This window comes from Pungitius pungitius, chromosome 2 (genome assembly GCF_949316345.1).
Source record: "Pungitius pungitius chromosome 2, fPunPun2.1, whole genome shotgun sequence".
Taxonomy (NCBI): domain Eukaryota; kingdom Metazoa; phylum Chordata; class Actinopteri; order Perciformes; family Gasterosteidae; genus Pungitius; species Pungitius pungitius.
Genome location: NC_084901.1, coordinates 25,258,319 through 25,284,614, shown reverse-complemented (window position 1 = coordinate 25,284,614; position 26,296 = coordinate 25,258,319). Strand labels below are relative to the sequence as shown.

Sequence of the window (26,296 nt, the reverse complement as noted above, 5' to 3'; positions counted from 1 at the left end):
TTTAAATGGTGTAAATGTGATGGGGATAGCACTTGACTGCCACATATTCCTTCACCATGACTACATCAAAAATGATTTACAATCGTGGGTAGTTATTTCATACTTTTAACTATCTGATTTGAACATTTTGCAGGCTCTTCCTTCATTCAAGATTAGAGGTAATTTTAAATAATATTTGTACAGCTTTTTGTCAAAATAGTGTCAATGACTAAATATTAGTAATTATTGATTTTTCTCTCCATCTTTGATCTCTAATGTTTTGAAAGTATTTATTTTAATATGACAGTTTGAACACGGACTTCCAGGTGATGCCACCCCCCTAAACCAGATCAGGGCTAAAAGTCTGAAATCAAACCAACATGTTTTCTGTTACCATGATGCATTTTCTGAAGACCACTTAAATTCCAGTTCCACATATCCAAATAAATGACAAACATTTCACAATGACGGTCTGTATTTTATTCAGGAATAAAAAAAATAGGTGTTCATAAGGAATATAAACATTGTAAAGACTAATATATACATTTGTATTAGATATTTCAGAAGTAATCTCTAGATATTTAATTTGCAAAGTATACACTAGTCTGAACAGCAAGAGTAAAATCATTTTTTAGGGGATTTTAATTAACTATAATATGTTTTTGGACACTAAACCAAAAAAACAGGTTCATACAAAATGTGTGTGTGTCTGTGTGTGTTCAGGGCTCAGACTTTGAGAGACATTGCAGACCAGGCAGCCTCCAGCGATGAGCGTTGCTCTGGATCCTCAGGTCCAACCATTCACCCTGAGCAACCCCCAGAGCTACACTGGGAGCACAAAGGACAGACAGCAGGGGTTACTACTACAGCTTTTCTCCCAACATAGACGCTTGACTACTTTAAATAAGCCCAGTATAAAAAGAGGCAACCTGCTCCAAGGGGGTTCTCCTTCAATTGGAAGATGTCACACTACCTCATCTATTCACATTTGTCATGACATGCACCTGCATTTTCCTCTTTGGCTAAAAGATGGCCTAAATCAGGCATTAAACCGGTCATTTGCGGTTTTCGTTTTAACCAATTACACATCACATCTTCTAAAGGGAGGGACAGTCCTTGAGTTTGATACATGCAAACCATTATACTGAGGAATCAAAATAATACCTCGGAGCGAGGTAAGGCTCTCCAGGGCTGGAAGGGTTCACTCCAGGGACGTCGTCCGTCACAACGGAGGCGCCAGACAGAGTCAGGTCCTCCCCCTCCACACACCTCAGGTTGGTGATACTGCTCCTCACTGCTGCATCAAGGCTGTCTCTGCTGCTTTTGGTCGGACCTGCAGCGTCCCGCATAAAGGTTACTGACACTCAGGCTATCCCTCCTTTATCAAACAAATCAACTTCTGGATACATCAACGTGGTCCATCACGTGTCTGCTGAAAAAACTGAATGAGTATTCAATTCATTTAAACAGAGTGGAAAGATGTTATGATCCATTTTACATTACATTACATTACATGACATTTAGCTGACGCTTTTATCCAAAGCGACTTACAATAAGTACAAGTGCATTTTGAAATGTGTTCCTTACACTGTTACTGTCATGCACTTAATTCAAAGATAAAACATGTATTTAATATACACAATTAGTTCATTAGTTAACATTTAACTTTAAACATCTAACATATTAGGCCACCTAACGGTGGCTCTTAATTACTTACACTTCATTTCCTATCGTCTGCACAGTAAAATTCCTCAATTGTTTTGGCTGCGTACCCCTACTCCCAATACTAATAGCAAATTTGATTTTGTTGTGAAAAAAAATTCTTTCAAGGCTCTTCTACTTGAAACACATTAATCCTTCCATCTGTCCATCTTCAAAGTCACTTGTCCTTCATACAGGGTCGCAGGGGGTACTGCTAACATCGGTTGAGAGATTGGGTACACCTTGGATTGGTCATCAGCCAATCACAAGGCTAACACAGAGACAAACAACCATTCACACTCACATCCACACACCTACAGGTCATTTAGAGTCACCAATCAACCTAATCCCCAGAGCATGTCTTTGGACTGTGGGAGGAAGCCGGAGTACCAGAGAGAACCCACGCAGACACAAGGAGAACATGCAGACTCCACACAGAAAGGCCACTGGGTGGAGTTGATCCCAGGACCTGCTTGCTGTGGGGAGACAGTGCTTATCTTTTTTTTTTCTTCCATTTTCCGTTTTGTGTATGTCTATGTGTCTGCTCCCGTTTGATGGTTACCGATGAGAAGCCACACATTTGCTGCACTGTCGTTGCAATGTTAATGGCACTCCTCATTATAGATTTGCTGAATGTATTCGGCTCTGTCAATGTTAAAAAAAACTTTGTTGTTTTTTTTGTTTTTGTAAATTGATTTAGATGTTTTAATGATTTTTTTTAAGTGCAATAACGTAGTGGAACGCTTCAGAAGGAAAATCTACACCTTGATTGAGTAGAGAGTGTCAAAAGTAAAAAATTGAAGTTGATTGATGTTGGAGCAGAGCCCTTTAATGAGACTCATTAGGTCTCATTAAAGAAACCGTTCTTTCCCGTCCTGGATTAGTGTCAATGTTCTTTACAGAACTACTTTGAGCACAGTGAATAGCCCTGATTGACAGCATCTACTTTACATGAGCATGAATAGTAAGTGTCATTGAGGTTTGAAATGTGTCTTGATGGGATACTCACAGCAGCGCGTGAAAGGCTCCCAGGCTCTGGACTGCACGTACGGTCTGGCCTGCGGCTGCTGGAGCAGACACACCACTGCCGAGTCCACTTGTTGAAAAACCCTGCAGACAGAGAGAAGGATGAGCCGACCCGCTAACACAAAGGGATGTGCAATATGATCAGCACAAGAGTAGGTTCTCTTCACCGTGACGTTTAAATATCTCCGACAGGGTTCATGAATTATTTTGGGATTTAGGATGTTTCAGCTCTTTCTACACAGCCTGTACAAGGAAAGACTGCCGTCTTTTTTATTCAGCAGGTATGGAGAAACAATGAGTGGGACGTTGAAGATCCTACGTATGTTTTCACCAGATAGGAAGGGCTAACCAGACATACAAATGAAGGAGAAACATTTTCTGTCTCAGCAACACGTTCTCCTTAGCAAACACATTTTTAAAATGTTAGACTGTTAGCCGTGTAATGTAAAGTTAGCAGAAGAATATATCATACTTCCACACATGCTTTGGGGGTAGACAGCGATGTGACTGTATTTTTAATTGACCCCTCACAACTGGAATGCATCATATTTGTTTATAGATCATGTATGAATCAGTGTAGAAGTGGCAGATTATTTTTAAGAATGATTGGTCTCTGTGTGAAAGGAGGATATGTACATGACTGACAGTTACAAAGCAGGATGTGGTACCGGAGGCTGAGCAGCCGTTGGTGGAGTTCAGCTGACAGGCCGTATTTGTCTGACTGGATCAACTCTTTAATGGAATCAAAGTCCTGCTTCAGCTGGAGGGCTCCCTGCACACTGAGGAGGAACCACACGACAGCATTTGGGTTATGGACAAACTCCCTCTCACACCAAACAAGTCAAACAAGCTTTGTTTGTTTGGCAGAAAAATGATCTCATTATAATAGTTACCGGAAGGGGAATGTGTTATTTTGTTATATAATATAATGCTGTCACCTTGGGCCCCATGCAGGGAGCAACAAATGAACAGACAAACAGATTTGTTCTTGTTCTCTTACTACCCACTGATCATTTATGCTCTTCTCTTGGCTAAGAAAATATTTGATGAGTGAAGCTCACACTGTTACTTACTGCACTATCAAATAAATATGTTTTACTAAAACAGTCGGCATATCTTCAGTGTAAAACCACATCACCCAGTGGTCGAGACAGAAGACAATGACATGGCGGTACAATTGCTGATATTCTTAAACATTGTGTAAATATCAATGCATGACAGTATGAACTTATGTACCTGAATTTGATCCTCTGTTTCAGGATGTGTTCCATCCACGCCTCCATGAAAGCAGTCATTGTTATACTGAGCGCTTGGATACGGGCATCATCAGACAATGGTGCCACACCCTCTAAAACCTGCCCAATCACAGTCTGAGCTGCCAAAGACGCGTACTCACTGGGACAACTGGGAAAACCTGTGCAAACAGAGGAATACACATTGGTCAGTACAAATGTACCAAAAGTGAGTGAGCCATCCTCTTTTGTAAAACCCTTTCTTTGGAAAAGTGTGGCATATATAGTATAATGTCATTATTTTGAAGATGCTGCAGAGCGAGTACCATATGTCTGTTTGCCTGACTTACCAAATAAAGAACAAGCAATCTATGCTGTGTGTGAGTGGAAGAGCTTGGACTCCTACAGTTCCCTGTATACTGGGATCTGTCAGTGGTTCCTGTCCCATACGGAGCTGGTCCTATGCGCTGTGGTCAGGCTCCGGAAAGGTACCCAGGAGAGGAATTATATTACCCCTATTGTGGTCCATGCCCACTGCCAAGAATGGAATGACTCTCTGGATTGTCGATTTAGCACTCTTTGATCGCAGACCTTGTAATCCCTTTCCAATCCATCAGGGCGGTGTTCTTGTAGTTCCTGACTTTGCTGTTTGAGTTCTAGACGATGCAGGCAGATTTTATCTCCAAGTATTTCAAATGGTTATTGTTTTACAAGCCAATCACTTTTTGTTGTTTGATTGAAGGAATTACCAGATTTGCTCGTTTCTGTGGAAAAATAAAAGTATATTGTTTAAAAACTTCTAAGATTGTCTTATTTTTCCAGTTGGATGGCACTGCCCCGTCTTAGTCTGCCCTAGTGACCTCTTGTGACATTGAACTGTTTTACCTCTCGCCAATGCTGCTCCAATTTGGTGTCCCTTTTACCTTGTCTTGTTTGCGTTTTAAGATTTTTTTTATTGGGTTGAGCTGTGAAAGATCTCTGGGATTACTTTTAGATTAAGTTATTTTAGACAGTGTTTCATATCGAGGTTGAACGTTTTGACTGTAGTTTTGTAATCCAGAGTTATGTATTATCTACTATCTTTTAAATTCCTTGGTTTTATCTCAAACTGTGACATGCACACACTACCTCACTGTAGGACCATTTGGTTGCATAAACACACTTTTAATCTCTGGCCTTTTTTGTGCTCATGTCTGTTTTGTGTATATGTGTTGTGTCCCTTAGTGTTAATGTTTCTTTTAATTTAGTTTTTTACTATGGACTGTGGTCTGCAAAGCCCTGTGGTCAAAATGGTATATTTTTAAATATGCTTCCTAAAATATATGATTGATGGATGAACATCACTAATTATCTCTCACTTCACACGCTCTGGAATATTTTTTTTACTGTGTGCTTGGGGCTCAACGCTCTATGCAGCTCACTTAATAATGGCTAAAGTCACCGCCCACCAAACCCCTACAGCTCCAGGTGGTGGTTTCCGGTGGTTTCCAGCCAGCCGCCTGGCCTCTGCTGCCAGCTCTGTATATCTATGCTTTTGCTTTTCATAAGCCATTCTCTTAAGGTAGCGTCAGCTTATCCAACACAGGGTTTCTGACCACCACTCAAGATCTAGTGGCAGAGGCAGAGCGGGAATATACGGTAGCCCAGAGCAGACAAACCAAACACTGGGTGTAGGGAGACATTAGTGAGAGCCATCTTACCTCTCTCACCCAGGACAGGGAGGAGTGGAGTTTTAGCAGGGTGCTACAACCACATCAATAGCTGCAACTTAAGCCCCCGCAATGTTCCTTATAATAACCCAAAGAATATATTCATTAGGGTCCTCGCTACAACCAGTCGTAGAGGAACCTATTGTATTTCAAGGAGTTATTATTATTATTATTCTCACAAACTAAGGCCCTTTTTGGGGCCTTCATCATATTCAAAAAGTTGTTCAATTTGCCATGGATATGTAGACTGTTCAAAAATGTGATAATTCTTGGGTATAAAGAAATGTCTCTATAGCGTCCCCTAGAAATGAAAAAAAGACCACACTAGGCCAGTTCCCCCCCCCAATGTCCGATCAACAATCAATTTTGCAGGCATTCTGTGAAAAACACATTTTTGGCGATTTCTCCTAAACGGTGGTCCGATTGTCACGAAACCTTCGGTGAATCATTATTTGTTCAATGTGCCCCTGATATATAAGGGTGCTGATAACTCATTGTTTTGATAAGATATGGGCTAATTAACATAGCAAGGGGTGTGGTTTAATCTGTCAAGACTCATAACTTCAAAATGACTTGGCCTGCCCTCACCAAAATTGCAACATGTGTGTTGAATCACGGGTGTGTTGAACCCCGGAACACACCCTCATTTTTCATAATATTTGAAGAATCGAGGGCGCTGCAATTAATCGTTAAAAATCTGCCTTTTTGGCCTGTTTTTGGCCTATTTTCATGATTTCCTACAGTTGTAAAAGACCAAATTCTTTTCAAAATCGCAGTGTGATCTTGAGCCATCAGGCTCTAAAAATTGCATTTGGACAGAAGAATTTCCAAACTGTGTGTGTAGGGAGCATTTTCAAAAAAACACCATTCGCCATGAACATTATAGTTTTAACTCGACCATACTTGAGCCAATCTGCTCCATATTTCTCATATAGCATTAACTTCTGTTCATGCCATATGCTGTTCAAGATAAAGTTTGCAAAGCGGCATTCCTGGCGTCACTCCACGCGGTTAACTACCCTTTGTCCTCGGCCGCATTTGTAACCGTCTGGCCGGTGCCCCGACATGCAAGGAGTAGTGAGGACCCATCCGCCGCTGCTCGCAGCTTTAATTGGACATTGTCATTGTGTCTTTCAGACTCTGGTGGTGTCCATTTTCAGTCCTTCATGCACAAATGATCCTTAGTAATGAATGTACCGTACGGTTTCTATACAGACCCACCCAACATGGACTGGTGTTCCTCTGATAGAGGTTGTGTGTTGGAGCGGGCCATTCTATCTGTAACAAACTAACAACACTACCTGTCCTGAGACTGGGTCTCCAGTGTACAGCAGAAGGCATGGTCTGTTCAAAGATCTGCCCTGACATCCTCTTGCAGTCGCTGGAGAAGGTCTTCAGCACCAGAGAAGAGAAGGTCTGGGGGAAACAAGAGTGGAATCACGATCAGTGACTTCCACATTTTTTGGTTTGAATGCCACATATAAACTGGCAGAATGGAAGAAAACTAAATATATTGTCTGTTTGAAACGTTATACAAAAAAAAATGTATTACTGTTGAATATGGTATTAAACTACTCTGTGGTCTACTTGACTATCATTTATTGATAGCATTAGCAGTGGATTGTAATTACATCAATGTACCATCAAAGGTGGAATTATGTCACACACACACACACACACACACACGCACGCACAGTAGTGGTGTGAAAGTGGCTAAACGTGACAGGTCACCTGCAGCTCAGATACAGCCCTGTCCAGGGCCACGAGTTGCTGCATCAGCAGAAGCTGGTTGTGGTTATGAAGCGTGGAAGGCTGCTTCCTATCTAAATTCATCTTCAGAGACTTTGTCTGACGCACCATCATCTCTATTGACTCCTGCAGCCGCTGCAGATAAAGAACACATCACTGTTTTTATCAAAACGGGTGAGGATTTTATTTCAGGGCTAAGAGGCAAACTGTGACTAGTGGACAGAAATAGAACCACTTAAAGCTACAGTTGATAACATTCATCAGGAATCGTTTATTACCATCATATGTCAGACATACATGGAATTTGACTTGGCGGTTGGTGCATGACGGCAGACAGTACGACAATGGACAACAGACAACGTAGTGCAGCAATAAGATAAAAATATAATAAAATAGTGAAATATGGGTTAGTATGCTAAAGCTATGGGGTTAGTTAAGTTAAGAAATAAAGATAAAAATTAAAGATAAAAATACAGTGCACCCGCTAACAGAAAGTGTATGTATATGTAGAGAGTGAGAGTCAGTCAGGGGGGGCCCCGGGCTCTGTTGATGAGCCCGACTGCCGAAGGGAAGAAACTGTTAGTGTGGAGGGACATCTTAGTCCTGATGGACCTCAGCCTCCTGCCGAATGTAAGGGGCACATGTCACTATATCCCCATAGTAGTACATGAGTAGCATCAATCATCTTGTGCCTTCTGTTGTGTCTAGTCATACCTGTAATTTATACATATAATACAGTATTTATGTTTTATATAAATGAGTAACCTACTTTGAGGTCTCCCTGTGTGATGAGCAGGAACTTGTTGAGGCTCCATGATAAGAGGAACTGGTGGGCCTTGGACATGACCCAGACCCTGGACACCTGCACTGTGGCTAACACCGAGCTAACAGTGATTCTCTGAAGGGGCAGCCTGGAAGGGGAGAGGCTAGAAGAACCTGAGAGGGAGAGGGGGAGATTGGGAGTAACGGCTCCACGGATGAATAAAAATGAAGAAAATCTGGAACAATATATGAAATCTCAAAGGAGCAAGGCAGTGCAGTTGTTGCACCCTCGTCACAGCTGGCCAGGGCGACATTGGCCTCGGCAGAGGGTTTTGCATGACAGTTTCCCTGTGACATTATTACACATAACTATATTTCTGAATTTCTTTGTTTTGGTTTCTTTGTATGTATGTATTACTTGGGTTGTTACCAACATCTGGTGAAAATGTCATGTCAATAGCTCCTTTGGAAATATATTTACTGAGAAAAATGGTGACGTGTTCAATACTTATTTCACCCGCTGTATATAAGTTTTTCAGATCTCCTTGCCATATCAAGACATGTTTTTTAAAGCCATTTTATTTCGGAAGAATTTCTTTTCTCTATTTCAGTTGCATTTACAGCTCTGGTTATCTGGGTTCGGCGTTTTGATCCCCGGCTCCACTAGTGTCAGGGTGTGAGAATGCTAGTTAGTGATAGGCAGGTGTCACTGGGTACGGTAGCTGCTGTCATCAGTGTATGAATGGATGAATGGTCATATGTCGGGGTGAAAAGACAAACATGTATAAAACTACCGTGTGACAAAAAGGAAGAGAAAGCTGTTCTAACCTGACTGAAGGCAGCTCAGAGAAGTCAGGAGAGGAGGGGACAACGACAGGAGATGCTCCATGGTCAATGACATCATCACATTTGCATCTTGCTCCGATGGCGGCGTTGCAGAGTTGCTACTCTGACTCACAGGTGAGAGACACTTGTCCTTCAGAGCTGAACCTAAACTTCTGCACACCTCTGAAGAAAGACAACAGTAGTATGTGCTGAGTTTTCTAATCTTAGATGGACACAACACACTGTAGTGGGGAAACCCTGCATCACAAACACTAAGCCTAAACAAGAGGACACAAAGATATGTACTTATGTTCCAACTGATGTATGTGTGTGTGTGTGTGTGTGTGTGTGTGTGTGTGTGTGTGTGTGTGTGTGTGTGTGTGTGTGTGTGTGTGTGTGTGTGTGTGTGTTGGTATTTCCGGATTATGAGGACATTTCACCTGTTTACACACTTACTCTATGAGGACATACCGGATGTGTGAGGACAAAGGCCATGTCCTCACAAGTCAAGCACTGCAGCCGCGCTTATCAAGCCGTAAATGACCACCTCCCGCTTTTTCTCGGCATGTCTCCATAACTCGGTTTTACCCGATTTCTAGTGTATGACAGTGTGTGCTCACAGTGTGTTATATCCGACACTACTTTTTTTTTTTCTACTGCGGAGTGTATCAGTGTATCGTCAGTCGATTGGCTACTGCCTAGGGGAGACTCTGATCAATGATTGGCTCTACTTGACGTCAATCAGGCAGACTCTGATCAGTGATTGGCTCTACTTGACGTCAATCAGGGTGATTCTGATCAGTGATTGGCTGTTGAGCCCTCGGCCAAGTTCTCAACTCACAATGAAGAAACAATGGCGGCGATCGTCACTACTCCGCATGAGGGCAGAGTCACCTCTATCAACTCAATTTAACTAAACTGGTAAGTGAATATTTTAACGATGCATTAAATAAACCGTGTCTACAGTGAAAGCTGTAGGTATTTCGGTTGCTATGTCTAACTAACTTGTCTATGTTGTAACGAGCCGTGGATCCGGGTCCAGTTGTGCTAACGTTAGCTAACGTAGCTAACGTTAGCTAACGTTAGTTGCTATCAAGCTTTAAGGTGCTTGATTTAACAGATTTAAATTTAACTCAAATGGCGTTTTATTTTTGATAATTAAACGTTTGCCTCTGAAGAGCGAGGGTCGCTAAATCAGCCCCGCCTGAGCACACCCCCCGCAACCTACCCCCACCCGAGCTGGGGCTGCTGCTCAGACCCTTGAAGATCTGCATGTTGAGTGGGCTAATTCTCACATTTTACTATGTTAAATGAAGGTTTTATTTCTACCAGACCGTAGTGATTGCTGGAGTGTATTAGAAAAACCAAGGCAGAAGGCAAAAAAGTGTTTTTGATTTATTAAAGTTAACTTAGCTAGGCTTAGTTTGGTGAAAGAGAGAAACTCAGAAGGTGTAAGTTGTATGAATCTGTTTAATATGGAAATATATTAATGTTAAGCACCTTAAAGGCTACTGCTTCTAATGGTGATCTACTGGAACTCCTTGCATCTGTGTATATTTAGAACTTCATTATCAGAAGTTAGTACTTCCAGTTAAATAATATTTCATTTTCACAAGCTAATTTTCTCTGGTTTGTACAGCAGGATGCAGTACTGTTACTTTAATGTAAGACTGAGGACAAACAAGTGATCCATTTATGAATAGCGCGTGATCTGTGCAGAAGTAATTTTAAAGGGGTAACATTAAGACCAATTGACCTATAAAATCCATCTCTTATGGATATATAAGTTTTGGGCATCCTGCTGCTCCTTCATCAATGCACTATATTCTGTGACCTTAGCAATTATCCAACTTAATGTAATTGTCATAGCTATTCTCACTATCTATATATACTGATTTGTTTATTACTTAATAGTCTATGTTTTCTGAAAACTACTGCAGCAAACATGATGGAGAGAAGGAGGAGAGACTCCTGAACAGGATGCCGTGGACCACATCATTTTGGGCAGAGATAAATCTTTTCTACAAGAAAATATTTAATCCCACAAAATGTAATTTTTATCTGGGCTATTTGTCCTTCAGCATAGACTCTTCGAAAGAGGATGGAACACTGGACGACTGGCAAATGATGACCACATAAACCCCAACTGCAGAGTAAAAGAAAATACTGTCAGAGGAAGGCCACACTTGTGCCTGTTTGCTGTGAAAGAGATATTTCCAGACGAGGAGATAACGTACAACTATGGGGATTATTGTTGGCCATGGCCCTCAATGGTGAGTTTATGTTCCCTTTTATTCCCCAATATGTGTTTTTAGAAGTTAACCAGTCCTTGAAGTCCCAGTAAAACTGAAGTGCAGTGATTTTAGCTTTTGTATTTAGCTGCTCTAAGAGCAAAAGATGGGTTTGGGCACATTTTGCGTCAACCAGCTGCATTTTGTCAATCATATGAGTTAGAAAGTATTCTTCTTTCACACACAAGACGTTACATGTGGCTCATTGGGAGAATACTGTAGGACATGACTGTCTGACATTGACCTCAAGTGTGGAGAAGTATAAAGTTAAACAGAAGCTGATTACATGTTTTTAGAATACTCGTATACGGACATATGCGCACACGTGTTTTAGCGAAGTCGCCCTGTGGGGGAACTTTTTTTTATTCCACACTTTTTCAAGGGGTGGGGGGATTTTTCTCAGTTTGTTATTGTGATCGACGGTTAAAATGTTAAAAAACGTCATAACTGCAAAACCTCAGACATGAAACAAGTCTTCCTCAAACCGCTACAGAAGTTATATGACAACAGTGCATCTTCTCTGTACATTCTCAGGCACCTTGCAAAGAACTGTCCAATCCTGAGCCCAAGCAAGTGGTTCCAGTCTTGGCAGAAAAATAAATGGTAAGTTTATCTTTGTAAGTTGCGTACTGGTTTTTGTGGATTAGGGTGGGGGGACATATTGGCCTACTTCCTACTAATGACATGTTTTTAGAATAGTCGTCAAAGGAAAGTTCTGTCTTGTCAAGGTGTCTTGTGAGGACAGCAGGTAAATTGTCAAACCTGACTAATCATTTTCCATCGTGTTTTCATCAGTAGTGGCACTTTTGTGTCAGACGATGAGCACAGCATACACCTGCTCTGTGAGGACACCTGCTCTGTGAGGACAAGTTGGTTTTATATTAGCTTAGTGTTTCCCCTAGGTTTACAACTTCAAGGGGGGAGGGGGTGGTCGAGCAGATGGTTAACGGTACGGCTGACCGGGAGTGGGGGGGTGGCGCTGACCGCCTAGTGCAGGGGTGTCAAACTCATTTCAGGTTCTGGCAAGATACTGCCGACTTCGACCGAACGCGGGCCACTGACGATGTGCGAACGGCTGACAGGGGGAGCTTGCGGGCCGACCGACGGTTCGCTGACGGTGGGACGTACGCACTGCACTGGACGGGCGCGAGTTCAACATATGTAACCTAGACAAATAACATCGACAGTTCAATATGATTAAATCTATTGTTTAAATACACGTATTCTGTCACATGCTGGTGGAGATGCGAACACGTTTACGCTGCGTCTCCTTAAACTGTCTCTGCTCACTGAAGCAAAACAATCTGTGAACAATAAATATCAGAGCCAAGAGCAGCGAGTGTAGTCAACTACTGCTGCTAACACATCCCGTCTGACCAGGATTATTTATTTATATCCGTTAATGAACTTTTCTGCTCTTGTTACCCTGGTAACCGCTGTCATTACAGACGGTTGCGTCGATTCTTACTGCAAAAATCTACGTACTTCCGGTTTAGCGGCTACGCTTCGTATTTTCATTTTACGGGAAAAACCACAGAATTAACCGAGTAAAAAGTTGTCAGTTGGTCTTGGGATAGGTGAAAGTTGACACAAGTGGTATGTAATACAGACTGTGAGGCGCACTTTCGCAGGACTGCGAATGCGCAACAACACACAGAGTGCATTGTGGGATTTGTAGTATTATGGTGATGCGTGCCTATATCGGGGGGCCAGCTCCAATAGTAAATAGATTTGATCATGCGGGCCAAAGATAATTCATTCACAGGCCGGATGTGGCCCAGCGGGCCTTGAGTTTGACACATGTGGCCTAGTGGTACGGCTGACGGGTCGGTGACGGCACGGCTGTCACCCAGTTGTATGTGGGGGAAAGAAATCCACACTTTTTCAGGGGTGCGGGGTTTTTTCTCAGTTTGTTGTGACAACGGTTAAGGGTCTCTGTGCGCATTGGGGCGGAACGCCGCCTTGAGCGACGCCAAGCGCAAAGGACAGTTGTAAACGCGACGATGTACAGAACTTCATAACTGCAAAACCTCAGACATGAAACGAGTCTTCCCCAAACCGCTACAGAAGTTATATGACAACAGTGTGCATCTTCTCTGTACATTCTCAGGCACCCTGCAAAGAACTGTCCAATCCTGAGCCCAAGCAAGTGGTTCCAGCCTTGGGAGAAAAAGAAATGGTGAGTTTGTCTTTGTAAATTGCGTACTGGTTTTTGTGGAGTAGGGTGGGGGAAGGCCTACCTGACATATCGGCCTACTTCCGGGGATTGCTCAGTGGCTATTGGTTCTCATGGCTATTAATTGTATTATAGCTACTGCACTTTTCTGTTTATCTTCATTCCTTGTCTTACTATATTTACATTTGTGGATCCTCAGTGCCACCATGAATTCACAAGTGCATCTATCTTGGCTTTGTATTGTTGTCAAGACTGCTCAGGACCAGTATCAAGTCTAAAATGGCTTGGTTGGACATGTAAATGTCAGTATCAGTTTCACATAAACACACGTTTTCTTTTTTGCTTAATTGAAATTTGAGCTAAACCATCACCATTTCACAAACACTCACATGCCTTTCCTGGAGTTACCTTCATATTTGTTACCATCTACAGTACAAAGTGATTTAACGTTTAAAACTAAGATAAATGTATACTACCTTTAAATTTTTCTCATTGCAGTGTGCTTTTAGTATGTTCAAGGTCATGGGATGGGGTGAGTGTGCTCATCAAACATGCTTTTCTTTAGATGAATTGGAACCGGAAACGATTGGAGAGGAAGATCCAGACGACAATGACGATGATGGAGATGGTGAAAAGTCTCATCCTGTCCTTGGATTAAGAGGTATGTAATGAATATGTCGTCTTATAGTATCCATTAGTAGTACAGCATATAAGATTGGACTCTGGACCATACACTGTAGCTCCCTTTTGTTACTCTTATTAACACAATCTGACTTTATCACGCTGCTCTTCTTAAAGTCTGAAACCAGGCAATCAATTGCCAGTTAAATGGACCAATCAATAAGCTAAATCTGGTCACCTGAGAACTCCTGAGGGGAAATTTGTGTGTAACCGTAGGTAAGGTTACATAGTAAACATAATATAAAAGTATTCCATATGGAATGAAATATGCAAAACACGAAAAGAGAGAAGAACATATTAAATAAAGAAAAAATGCACATAATACAATTATATACAGAGTATATGTGTGTGTGTATATAGTATATTTAGTGAAATAGGATTCGAATAGAAGTATATACAGTGAAATACAGGCTCCAGTTCAGATACCTTGTTTATTCTATATTCTGTAAATCAGGGGTGCCCAATAGGTTCGATCGCGATTGATCAGTGTGAGTCATCAAGTAAGGTAATGACAGAGAATGTGTGGAATGCTTGACGGTTCCCTCACTTCTGACCGAGGTGTTTTTATTTATTTATATCAATTCGTAAACAACATGCAGCGCTGTTGTTCCTTTTGGTTACCGCTACTACTCGTTCACCCGATTACTACTCTGCTGTAAATTCAGGTTAAATACATCTGTACAGGTTAATAAAGCTTTACTTATTTTCTCTAGGAAAGACAATTCACCTGGAAACCAGAGGTGAGGTCACCAGCTCCAAAGGTAGGACTCATCCCTTACTACTTGTCCCTCAGGGTCGCAGTTACAAAAGTGCAGTATCGGCCCTGCCGCACAACATTTAATCAGATTTAATTTATTTTATTATTGTTTGAGGGTTTGCAAAAAAAAAATACCAAGTAACTGTTGAATGTAGCACTACAGCGATACGGTTTCTACTTAAGCGGACACCAAAAAAAACTCTTCGTAAATGCATTTACTGTAGTGTTTAGGAAAATTTGAAATAGAAGAATGAAAAAGCCACATTGTTCACCACAATTTTTGCCTCTTAATGATAAGTTAGAGCCAGTGTGGTAAAATCTAATGTTTTGGTTGGGCTGAATCTTTCCACATGTCTTGCCATTTTTATGAACAGCTCCGGCTTCACACAAAAATCGCAACATACAGCTTTGTCCAACTAATGTATTTCCAAAACGCATTTTCTGTGCTGTTTTTTCAAAATGCCGATATACATGAAAATCGTACCTATGTATAATTGTCTTTATAATAATATGAACGAGGAAAATGTGTTATATGTAGATGAAGATATGTAAATAAGTCATAGAGAAAAATGGAAGTGTCTGCGGTGATGAAACACTCCAAGGCCCACATTTTGAAGGGACACTTGGCCAAAAAATGGAGTGAGAGCAGTGCTAGAGACTTTGTAAGGAACAGGGGACGCATGTCCACAAAGGGAAATTTAGTTTGAGAGAATATGTCCAAGAAACCTCTTTAAAGCACCTGTTACAGTACAACTTTTGAGAAAAATGTACAGTTCCCTTTTCAGTAAAATGTACTGCAATTGTGACTGCGTCTTTTGAAGCAGTATAGTTTACTGCACTTGTTACTGTGTCTTTTGACGCAATACTTAAGCAGATATATATATATATATTGCCAATATTTAATGTTTGATAATGGTATACATTACAATAAATGTATTTTCACATAAAAGCCGTCTAATTTTGTGGTGGGGAGGGGCCCTGATAAACACACGTATTTGTATATAGCCATCCATCCCCAGGATGGTCCTCATAACCAAGGGTCTGGTCATGTTGATGTATGTGTACTGGTAATGTCCTGTTAAACCAGGATGGTCCTCATAACCAAGGGTCTGGTCGGTGTATGTGTACTGGTAATGTCCTGTTAAACCAGGATGGTCCTCATAACGAAAGGTCTGGTCATGTCGGTGTATGTGTACTGGTAATGTCCTGTTAAACCAGGATGGTCTTCATAACCAAGGGTCTGGTCATGTCGGTGTATGTGTACTGGTAACGTCCTGTTAAACCACGATGGTCCTCATAACCAAGGGTCTGGTCATGTCGGTGTATGTGTACTGGTAACGTCCTGTTAAACCACGATGGTCCTCATAACCAAGGGTCTGGTCATGTTGGTGTATGTGTACTGGTAACGTCCTGTTAAACCACGATGGTCCTCATAACCAAGGGTCTGGTCACGTTTGTGTATGTGTACCGGTAATGTCCTCATAAATAAGGGTGGTCTTTATAAGTCGCCATCATGATAGAATCCGCCCCCATCCCGCCCCGTCCCCACAGTCCTGTAGAATGTCAAGTCTTAAGATCTCCTGACTCTTTCACCAGAAATTAATTCTGAACAGTAGGCTTTGTTTCCTACATCATGAGGACCATTTTGATAGTTCTTAGCACTCTCTGGGACAAAGGGAAAGGTGTGTCCCCATAAACCATGGTTTGAGCAAGTACGGGGAAAATGTCCTGACAAACCACCTTTGCCCGTATGTGTGTGTGTGTGTGTGTGTGTGTGTGTGTGTGTGTGTGTGTGTGTGTGTGTGTGTGTGTGCCAACCATAGTCCCACTGAGCATGTGCTGTAATAACTAATAGATGGAGACAGAATTCATCCAGCATGGTCCTGCACTCTTCTGGAACCAGATCTACAACAAACAGCACAAGACCCAAAGCATTATGAAGACTTGCACACATATATATATATATCGGATTATACAGGTAAGAGCTTTGTTTTTAAGTGAGAGGTCTTAACAATCTCCACAATATTTTGCCAAATGAAATAGTCGTCAGGAAGGATAAAATCTGTGGTACGTCAGCAGAGGCTCATGTATGACACCTCACAATCGGCTAGGACACCGTTGTTGCAAAACACCCCCCGCACCCTCACCCGAAAAAAAACGCTGCGCACCGTTAGCCACTTTTGCTGTAAACAGATGAATAATGACTCATCTAAAGCCATCTTCTCACCCGTCTTTGAAGCCTGACTCATGCTGTGTAGGATCTGGAAGCCCCTTTGTTTGTCTTGGAGGTTGATGCTCTCTGCACGGTTTCCTGCTCGGGGCACATGCAGCTGCAACCACAAGGCCTCTCTGCAGAGAGTCCACAGCAGGCTGCGGTACTGTCCAAACAGATCCACGAACAACAGAGACTGACCGAGGTCCAACCACTGGACCGAGGGAGGCCAACGAAGACTGTCCGGTTCCACTGCTGTCCCCTGCGGTCCCCCAGTCTCCTCTTTTGCATCCCTTCCACATCCTGAGCTGGAGGACATAAACACAGCGGTTAGTACACATGGACCTAGAATGTGATCACATGAAGATCAACACAATGCTGAACATATCTGAACAAGGCCTTGAACCCCTCATAAGAGTTTGAGCTATTGATTTCACAGGAGCTGAAAACCCCTTTTTACTTTTAAAAAGGTATTTGTGGAGCTTTGTACATAACTGTATTAAATTGCCATTATGAAGATTTCCGTGGAAACGGTTTTTAAATGCCCCTGAACATTGTAAAGTGTTTGCAGGCTCCCATGGTTAGGAACACTCTGCGTCCAGAGTTTTTTACTCTGGACGCCCCAACTACATGATGGCCGTGTGAAGACCTTCTCCATCAGGCAGAGGTGAATCCTCCTGGATCAAGTACTGGTGGGATGTTGAATGAACCATTAGGAACAATATAAGAGGGGAAAAGGTACAGACATTCTGTGAATTCCCTCAAGAAGGGAGTTAGGGTTACTTTCTAAATGGATATACCTAAAAACAACCAGTCCCTAAATACCAAAATCCTGTCTGTCATGCGCCAGGGTGAAATAAAAGCTTAATAGATGCAAGGTACAGAAACAAGAGATTAGAACAGGAAATTGTTGCAGGCCATGATTGAGAGGAGGAGGTACCTCCTATTTACAAATAGGAGGGAAGGGAGAAGTAGAGGTTGTGACTTACAGTACTGAAAGACGCAAAAGTGTTACATTACCACAGAGTTACCCAAAAGGATTTGTTTTGCCCAACAATCAGTGCATCTTAAATAATTTGCAGTAACTGACTCATACAATTCAGTCTACATTACAGAGAGGAACAATAACTGAACAAAATAGTGTTTTTTTAAACTTAATAATTGGAATAAGAACCAATTTACAATAGCCACACCGATGTTGTTTGCATTAGCCATATGAAAAATTGAGATATTATTTTATGATTATTAGTAGGGATGTGAAGTCAATGTGTTCTAACAGATAACTATCTAAACCTCAGGGCTGAACTGATGAAAGGAAAGACATTTTGAGGTGAATCAACTTCCCAGTCACTTTAATGTCAATAACTTGTAAAAAGAACTAAAAGTGGATTCCAGATATATAACATACTGTTGTTTATGGGAGCGAGCCGGAGATGGAGGGCTGGGAGGTGGGTGTCTGAGGTGGGACAGGCATCATGATCTCTTAACAATAGTGCACCAACAATGACTGTGTGGTGTTGAGGTTACCAGACAGCAGCTTCTGACCTGGTTGGTGGATTCAGTTCAGCACTTTCCTGCTGAGGCCCTTCCACATTTGGGACCGTGCTCGGCTCTGAACTGTGGGCAATCCAGCCCGCTGAATAAGCAGAATTCATCCTTGGAACATTTAAAATCATCTGGTCAGTCCTTCTGTTTGGTGATAGCACATCCTTTCTTGTATCTGGGAGCAGTGGTTCAGGTGGAGCCTCTGGGGCCGGTGTATGGGACACCAGTGAAGCCAGCAGGTCATTGGAGGCCACCAGCACCTGAAACAGTAGCTCTACAGAGGAATGGTCCTGTTGGCAAACCCCTGACAGAGGAAGGGCTGAGGGGGCCTGGTGGGTGGTGGAAGGGGGAGAAATGGTCTGCAATGATTTATGGTTATCTAAACTTTGACCTGCGTCCAAAGCTTCCATACTAGTCTGAATTTGCCCCGTCTGGGATGTGTATGGTTGGCACCGGCTGGTTTGGGCCTTGTTAGAGCCCTCTGGTCTGTTTTGGACAAAAGTGGGCTTGGCTAACAGAGGATGTTGGTGCTCAAAGATAGTACTGTCCAAATGAGGGTCAGGGATGTAAACAGACTTGTGGCAGGTGGGGCTAGACGATGGCCGCTGAAGAATGGGGTAGGTGTGCTGCAGCTGCTCCCAGGACCACTCGCATCTTAGCGCAGAGGCCCCAGAGCTGGACCTGGGCCTCTGCCTAACAACGTTATCAGAACATGTGTAGGCCTCGTGGGTGGTGTGGACCTGACAGATGGGGCAGCTCTGCTTAGAGGCCCAGCTGTGCAGCTGCTCGGCTACCATGTCTGCTTGATGCACCGCTAAAATCCTCATCAGCTCTTTGACCGTGATGGCAGCAGGGTGTTGCCCTCTGCTGTTTGGATGACTACAGTCCAGTGTGGAACACTGCGCCCGCTGTAACACTGCAGTCCTCAGCTGGGCGGTGCTGCACTGCACTCTCTGTTCTCCCACTGCCTGGTTATACAGGTCTGTTCCAACTAAAATATCCTCCAAGACGTCCCTCGGTACAGAGTCTAATTCGGCCCGCGCTACGGCACACAGAATGACATTCACGTAAAGTTCCATCAAAACCAGTGCCTGCAGACCAAGCAAGTCCAGAGTGTGTTTGACTTCCCCCAGTAGCCGGCTATGCTGGACCAGAGCTGGTCTCAGGTAATGGTCAGAGCGGACTTTTGAGAACAGACAAGACCAGTGGCTGAGATGGACCCGCAGCTCCTGACTCAGTGAACCAAGACCAACACTGGATGAAGACCACCCGGACAGGGTCTGGGGAGGAGAGCAGAATGCTTGTGTTACTTGTGTGTTATTATCATTTCAAATCTGTCTATACAAGATACTGTACCCTAGTAATAGTGAGAAGCCAGAGGTGTCAAGCAAGAAAGGCTGTCTGAACACAAGCAGCCGTACAAGAGCTGATCAAACGTCAAACGGGTGACCAAGCTGAGCGTAAAGTAGGTGTCTGCTCTCTGTACGTCCACTACACTGAGAATCAGCTCGTTGCTCAATTCCCCAACATTTTGTTTAGATCTATTGATCTTCTAACATCACCAGCAGGTTGACATTTGCAGGTTTTATTCAAATAACTATTTGATGTCTTGCAAGTACATTTGGTACAGACATTCATGGTCCCCGCAGGATCAAGTGTAAACTTCAGTGATCCTTCAACTTTTCATCAAGCATCAAGTAGAAATGTGTCCAGTACTTTGCTTTCTGACTAAATACCTCCAAAGCTAAAGATATTTCTGTGCAGTCAGAGGCGATTAGGAGACGCTAGGATGCTAACAAGATAACACTGTGAGTATGTTAGCATGCAGAAGTTAGCATTGTGCCTAAAGACAGTCTCTTAGGGTTCGTAGCATAGAGATGTATTAGTGTGTCTGTCCCTTATCTCGTGCTATTGTATTATAACCCTCAGCCACTCACATCACCGACTTTGCCCTCAGGGAGCCCTGCAGGTCTGACTCAGCCATTAGACACATTATACACTCAAACACCAACAAGCCAATGAACGTTGCACGTGTGTGCAGCCGTCCTCACACACTGTGTCCTCTTGGTACTTGGATAAATTAAAGTATTTTTGTTATTACAGAAGAAGCGGCTGAATACAGAGCCCTATCGTGACACCGGACTCATTCATGCTTCTAACTAAACTGTGTTTATAGGGTTGCTGGTCTTTCCATCAATAGCTGCAATTTTGTGCTTTTAATTACATAGGAAGCATATTTGGATATATTTATAATCTCCTTTATGAGGTCAACAATAGTCTGTGTTATAATAATAATAATAAATTAGCACTTTTCAGCTGTGAAAATCACAAAGAGAACCTTTTTAATGAGTTCTTGTAGTTCATCCGTACCTGGTGGGGCGCCTGGTGTGATTTCTCCAGTAGGTGGCTTAACCGGGACACGTAGGCTGCTGCTATGCGAGCCCTCCTGCCGTACTCATGTATGAAGAGCAGCAGGGAGCGCTGCTCCAGCAGCCTCCACAGAGCCATGTAGTGGGCCTGTAGGATGGAGGAGGAGGAGGCCCGAAGGAGAACACCCACCTCAGCTGGGACACCTTTAATACACACCTGGGGGGGGGAGAAAGTGGGAAGAGGGTTTGAAAAAATGACATCTGTTCAAATTATGACAATATTTATTTTCCCTAGTCACCCCAATTACCGTTAATTAGAATCATTTTACCAACATTTCAATACTTCTTTTTATCCTTGTTTCACTTCTTTATCCAACTTAAAACATAAATCATACAACATCTGCTAACAACTCTCATTACTGACAGGTCTACAACCACTATGTCACATAGTCTCATGAAGCCCACAGAATGGTCAGGTTTCCAACTCATTGTTAAAGTCTCACCCGAGTCCAGTATTAACATCTAAAGCAATCATTTAGTCCAATGTAGTCCTTGTGTGTTCGTCTCGTCGCATACGGTGCTCACGTCAATTTCTTTCCAAAAATGTCACAACTTATAGTACAAAGATTTGTGTGAAATTCTGGGGAATGGCCAAACACATTGTTTAAATTACAATTTATTTTGACCTCTAGAATATAATTGGTTCATCCTTGGGTTCAAGTGGACGTCAGTGCTAACTTTTAGGATTTGAAGAAATTTCCTCATGCCGTTCCTGAGATGACCCGTTTAGGATGCTGATGGGAAACCCGGGAATCACAGCGTCTTCGATGACGACATACAACTCATATGTTTTGTCAAAACAACGAGAGAATTGTGCAGTGGTGAGATCAAATATGGACCCAATGATAAACGCGTTGCAACGTGTCCAATAGCATTATAAAAGCATGCATTGGAGAAAAAATATATACTTCTTTCTCACAATCATGAGGTAATCATACACAGGAACACCTTCCCTCCTCAGAACTCACCTGTGGAGATCCATTTAGGGCGCAGCTGACCGGCTGCCACTGGGGGGCCACGGTCAGAAGGGCTTGTTGCAGATGCAGCAGACGTGCAGAGGAGCGGGACACCAGATTGTGAGCGGCCACAAAATGTCCCTCTGCCTCTTCCTCATTCTCATCCTGACTGCGCCCGTGGAACAGCCACTTGAGACTGGGGTTAAAGGTGCTTCTGAGTAACGACTCCGCTCGCTGCATGGAACAGGAGAAGGACCTCTGTGACCAGGAACCTAGGGAGAACAAACAGGAGGACCACGTCTTCATGTACCATTAACTCATCAACTGGCATTTTCAGCAGGTGATATTTAAAATTAGTGAATCTGTATGGGTTCTTAAAGCCTTTTGTTGGTAGTGACCAATGCAAAATGATGTCTCTCTCTTTACCAGAGTATAAACATCTATGAAAATGAGTGCAATTAGATCCCTCATCTACAGGGTGCAGCATACAAGACATGGAGGAGCTGCTCACAGCTGACATTATTCAAACTGAACTGTTTAGTTTGCAGAAATATTCCAAAGTTGCAGCTTGTTGGACATCACCTGTATCCTCTTTCCTTGTTAGTATGACGCAATAATGCAGGTTGATTTGTTTTGCGTAGTAACTGCAGTGACACTTAGTGTCATCCTGTATAAAATGAGTGTGTAGTAGGATGTGAGACAAATATATGTTCAATGGTCTAATCATAACGAGACTGTAACTTTACTGTCACATGTACAAAGTACCATTAGTGGTCAGATCCTCGTTCACCATGCAGGAAGTACTCTGAAAGACACAAAGGGAAATCATTAATCACTCACCAATCAATTGGTTTCCTAGAAGATCCTTAATCTCGCAAAACTTTTCATCCATGCCAAACCGAGTCAGTTAAACAATTTGGTTATGCCTCGATATGATGCAAAACAGTTTTTTCCAAAAACTGTTCTGTCGACAATTTCCTGCGGGTATGGGATTTAGCTTCAGCCTCAGCACTCTCCTTTTGGACTTCCCCAGCAATTTAACAAGTCCTGTAAAGCTAGTCCTTGCTGACTTCCAGTGGTTTATCGTTTCCTTTGCTGTGTTGAAATAACAGTGTACTCAAGAATGGTCTGGTTTCCAAATCACTGATGGCTGTCACTTGTGTTCACACCCATCAGTGATAAACAGGGCAAACTGAGAAAGCAGCAAAACCCTTTTCAACCTGCCTGTTACTCTTTGAGATATGTAAACACTATTTATTCATTTCCCATCATGCCTTTTGTTCTCTAAAGTCTGTACTCGTTTGCCTTATGATTGTATTGTGAAGCATCTTACCAAGAAATGGGGTTCAGCACTGTAGTAAACCATGAAGTGCATGTCCCTGTAGAGAAGGTCAGCAAGATCCTGCACATCAGCTAGCCTTTAAGTCTGTGACCTGTATTTTATGATCTCTACACTGAGATGTAATCTGTAAAGCTTCACGGAGCCGCAGCTGTCATTTTCTCTGGGTTTGTTGAACTAGCTAGAAACTAGCCCTTCTCTATTATTACCATTAATAGACAGACATGGCTCCACATTGACAGGTATAAAGATTTACTAAAGGTTTACTAAACTAACCTGCTCCTTTTCTGTACAGAATGACTCAGAATTCTCCTGGTCTGGAGGAGAAAGATAAATAAATACCACAATCCTCAGACAACATCAAAAACAAAATGAATGACACTTTCACCACTGGAACGAGCAAGACCAGATCTTGTATTACTTTCCACGGTGTGTCAGAACCATGATGGTATTGGAATGCCTGTAGGAATGATAAGGGGGCCCCTGCTGTTATAATGGTAGGGGAAATACTGGAGTGATGGGGTGTGCATTGAAAACTAGTCGATTGACACCAATTTCCCTTTCAGTGAGCTTTAGTCCAATTCAAAATACAAAAGCTCATCTGATTATTCTAAGTTGTAAAAAGAATCATCTCTAGTAACACTTTTAAATAATTGGATTTATTGACAGGACCATCAAGGGGACCGTAAAGACTATGCAGACCAGAGTAGTTCCTTCACTAATCACACATAAGATTGATCATTTTTTCAGTTCAAAAGTGCTGGAGTGCAGAGACGAGCCATCAACAAATATGCCCCTGTGCGATATACTATATACAGTATTGTAATACTTATGTGTGTAGTTATGCGTTTCTCACCTGCTGTAGGCACAGGTTCTCCACCAGGATCTGTCAGAAAGTCTTGGTGGTTGTGGTCCATCACAGAGCATTGTAACTAAGCTGTGAACAGACCGTTTGGATATCATTAGGTGCATGATGAATTTCCCTTTTCAAGTCTTCCCACCAGTCAAAGTGCTTTAACACCATGTCACCAGTGGCAGTGTAAGGTTCTCCCCGTCCATTAGTGAGTGACTATCACACACCACAGCCGCAGCTACGGGGGCTATTTGGGGTTAAGTGCCTTGCCCAAGGAAACAGCGACATGGAGCCGAGGATTGAACAGACGAACCTCTCGTTGAAGGAAACCTGTGCTCTCCATTTAGCCAGTTGCGTGGTAACCAATGTAAAAATGAACATGAGCATTGCTGTGTTTGACCAGTCATATCTATTAGTTCCTAGCTTAATATCACAGTATGGCTGCAGTTACTCGTTAAAGTAAACAAGCTGTAATGACAATTTGGAGGTACTTTTACTTGAGTACTTTAAATTATTGCAGAGGTCTTTCATAGGTAATCGTTTTTTTATTCACTTAATATCACAACGTGCATCTTAAAGTTAATGGTTACAGATAATAAACAGATTCACAACATCACAGCGACAACACGATCCTGTAGATACACGCTCTACAACATCAGGAGAATACGACCCCTTCTCACTCAGAAGGCGGCACAGGTAGTGATTCAGGCTCTTGTCATCTCCCGCCTTGACTACTGCAACTCTCTGCTGGCGGGTCTCCCAGGTACCGCCATACGACCACTGCAGCTCATCCAGAATGCAGCAGCTCGACTGGTCTTCAACCTTCCGAAATACTCCCACACCACACCACTTCTCTGTTCTCTTCACTGGTTACCAGTGGCTGCCCGCATCCAGTTCAAAACATTGGTACTGACGTACAATGCTGTGAATGGATCGGGACCAGTTTACATCCAAGACATGGTGAAACCCTACATCCCAACCCGCACACTCCGATCTGCATCTGCCAAGCTGGTTGTTCCTCCATCACTGAGAGCAAAGCACTCGGCGAGATCGCGACTCTTCGCTGTCCTGGCTCCCAGATGGTGGAATGACCTCTCCGATGATATCAGGACTGCAGAGAGCCTCTACATCTTCCGTCAAGAAACACCTCTTAGACTCTACCTTGACTAAAACACTAGCAAACCGTAGCACTAACAAATGGTGGCACTTTTCTATAACATGTTTTGAAACTGATTATTTGATGAAATTGTACTTTCTTGTTACTTGTTCTTCTGAGTTTGTATCTCTATGTGGAAATGCACTTAAGTCGCTTTGGATAAAATTACATAACATGTAATGTAATATGATGGAATTATAATATATGATGCATTTTATGGATAAAACCACCAAACATTATATAAAAGTACTTCGCATTAAATTTACCTAGACCCACATCAACATCCAAAATAATCCACTTACCTCTATTTGAGTACACTTGAATATAAGAATAGTACTCGTTTTCTTCAGATAGTCGCCATGCACAGAAGTACCTCTTCCATGGGAGATAGGTAGTGTCAGTCTTTGGCTCGGCCTTCCCTTCTGGCTGAGATGTTCCTTCACATCACCGAGGCGTACCATTAACGGGTGGTGCTCCCAGAACGGACAGAACCGGTTCAAGTCTCAATAAGCGGTGCATGGAGTAGACGGGGATTCGCTCTGCTGTTCAGCATCATCAAAACATCCTCACTGGACGCTATAAATGGCGTCCGGACGACTCAACGGAATAAATTTTTTTTGGACCACTGACTGACTTAATTGATCCAGTCACAATTACATCCTCAGCAGAAGCACATTCAGCCCATTTAGATACAACCAACAGCCTTTTTATCCGTATCCAAAGTTGTATTCATTACATTCCTTCAGTGAAATGGCCGCCGAAAATCAAGTATCTTATTATTGACTTACTTCTTTTCTAAGATTGACTTGTTAATCCACTGCTCACGAAGGCAGTGCAGTTTAAAATAGCATCTGCTAACGAAGTCTGGAAAACAGTAAACACCGGATATCGAAGCAGCCAATCAGGACAAAGCGTGAA

The 26,296-nt window shown here is 42.6% G+C and overlaps 1 protein-coding gene and 1 long non-coding RNA gene across 4 annotated transcripts; one reads left to right on the top strand and one right to left on the bottom strand.

Annotated features, from left to right (window-relative positions):
- Nucleotides 1-444: 444 nt before the first annotated feature.
- Nucleotides 445-26,296, bottom strand: ccdc142 (coiled-coil domain containing 142). 3 transcript variants are annotated; one of them, XR_009955842.1, is made up of 17 exons: nucleotides 25,681-26,296; nucleotides 24,226-24,306; nucleotides 22,796-22,835; nucleotides 22,043-22,302; nucleotides 21,016-21,231; nucleotides 18,646-19,925; nucleotides 17,116-17,408; nucleotides 16,707-16,793; nucleotides 8,987-9,166; nucleotides 8,166-8,332; nucleotides 7,379-7,531; nucleotides 6,949-7,063; nucleotides 3,943-4,120; nucleotides 3,352-3,485; nucleotides 2,690-2,790; nucleotides 1,144-1,312; nucleotides 445-807 (listed from the first exon to the last, which is right to left on the bottom strand). XR_009955842.1 is itself a non-coding variant. In XM_037460886.2 (17 exons), the coding sequence occupies exons 3-17, from the start codon at nucleotides 22,821-22,823 to the stop codon at nucleotides 699-701; spliced, it is 3,447 nt and encodes a 1,148-aa protein (XP_037316783.2). In that variant the 5' UTR covers nucleotides 22,824-22,835; nucleotides 24,226-24,306; nucleotides 25,681-26,296; the 3' UTR covers nucleotides 445-698. The 3 variants fall into 3 exon arrangements, 2 of the variants coding, with proteins under 2 accessions (XP_037316783.2, XP_062416704.1); XM_037460886.2 differs by having other exon boundaries at nucleotides 3,375-3,485; XM_062560720.1 differs by having other exon boundaries at nucleotides 3,375-3,485; nucleotides 26,167-26,296.
- Nucleotides 9,698-16,679, top strand: LOC134124400 (uncharacterized). The gene is made up of 5 exons (XR_009955844.1): nucleotides 9,698-9,904; nucleotides 11,065-11,256; nucleotides 13,385-13,453; nucleotides 14,016-14,111; nucleotides 14,845-16,679. It is a non-coding gene; the product is annotated as an uncharacterized LOC134124400 (long non-coding RNA).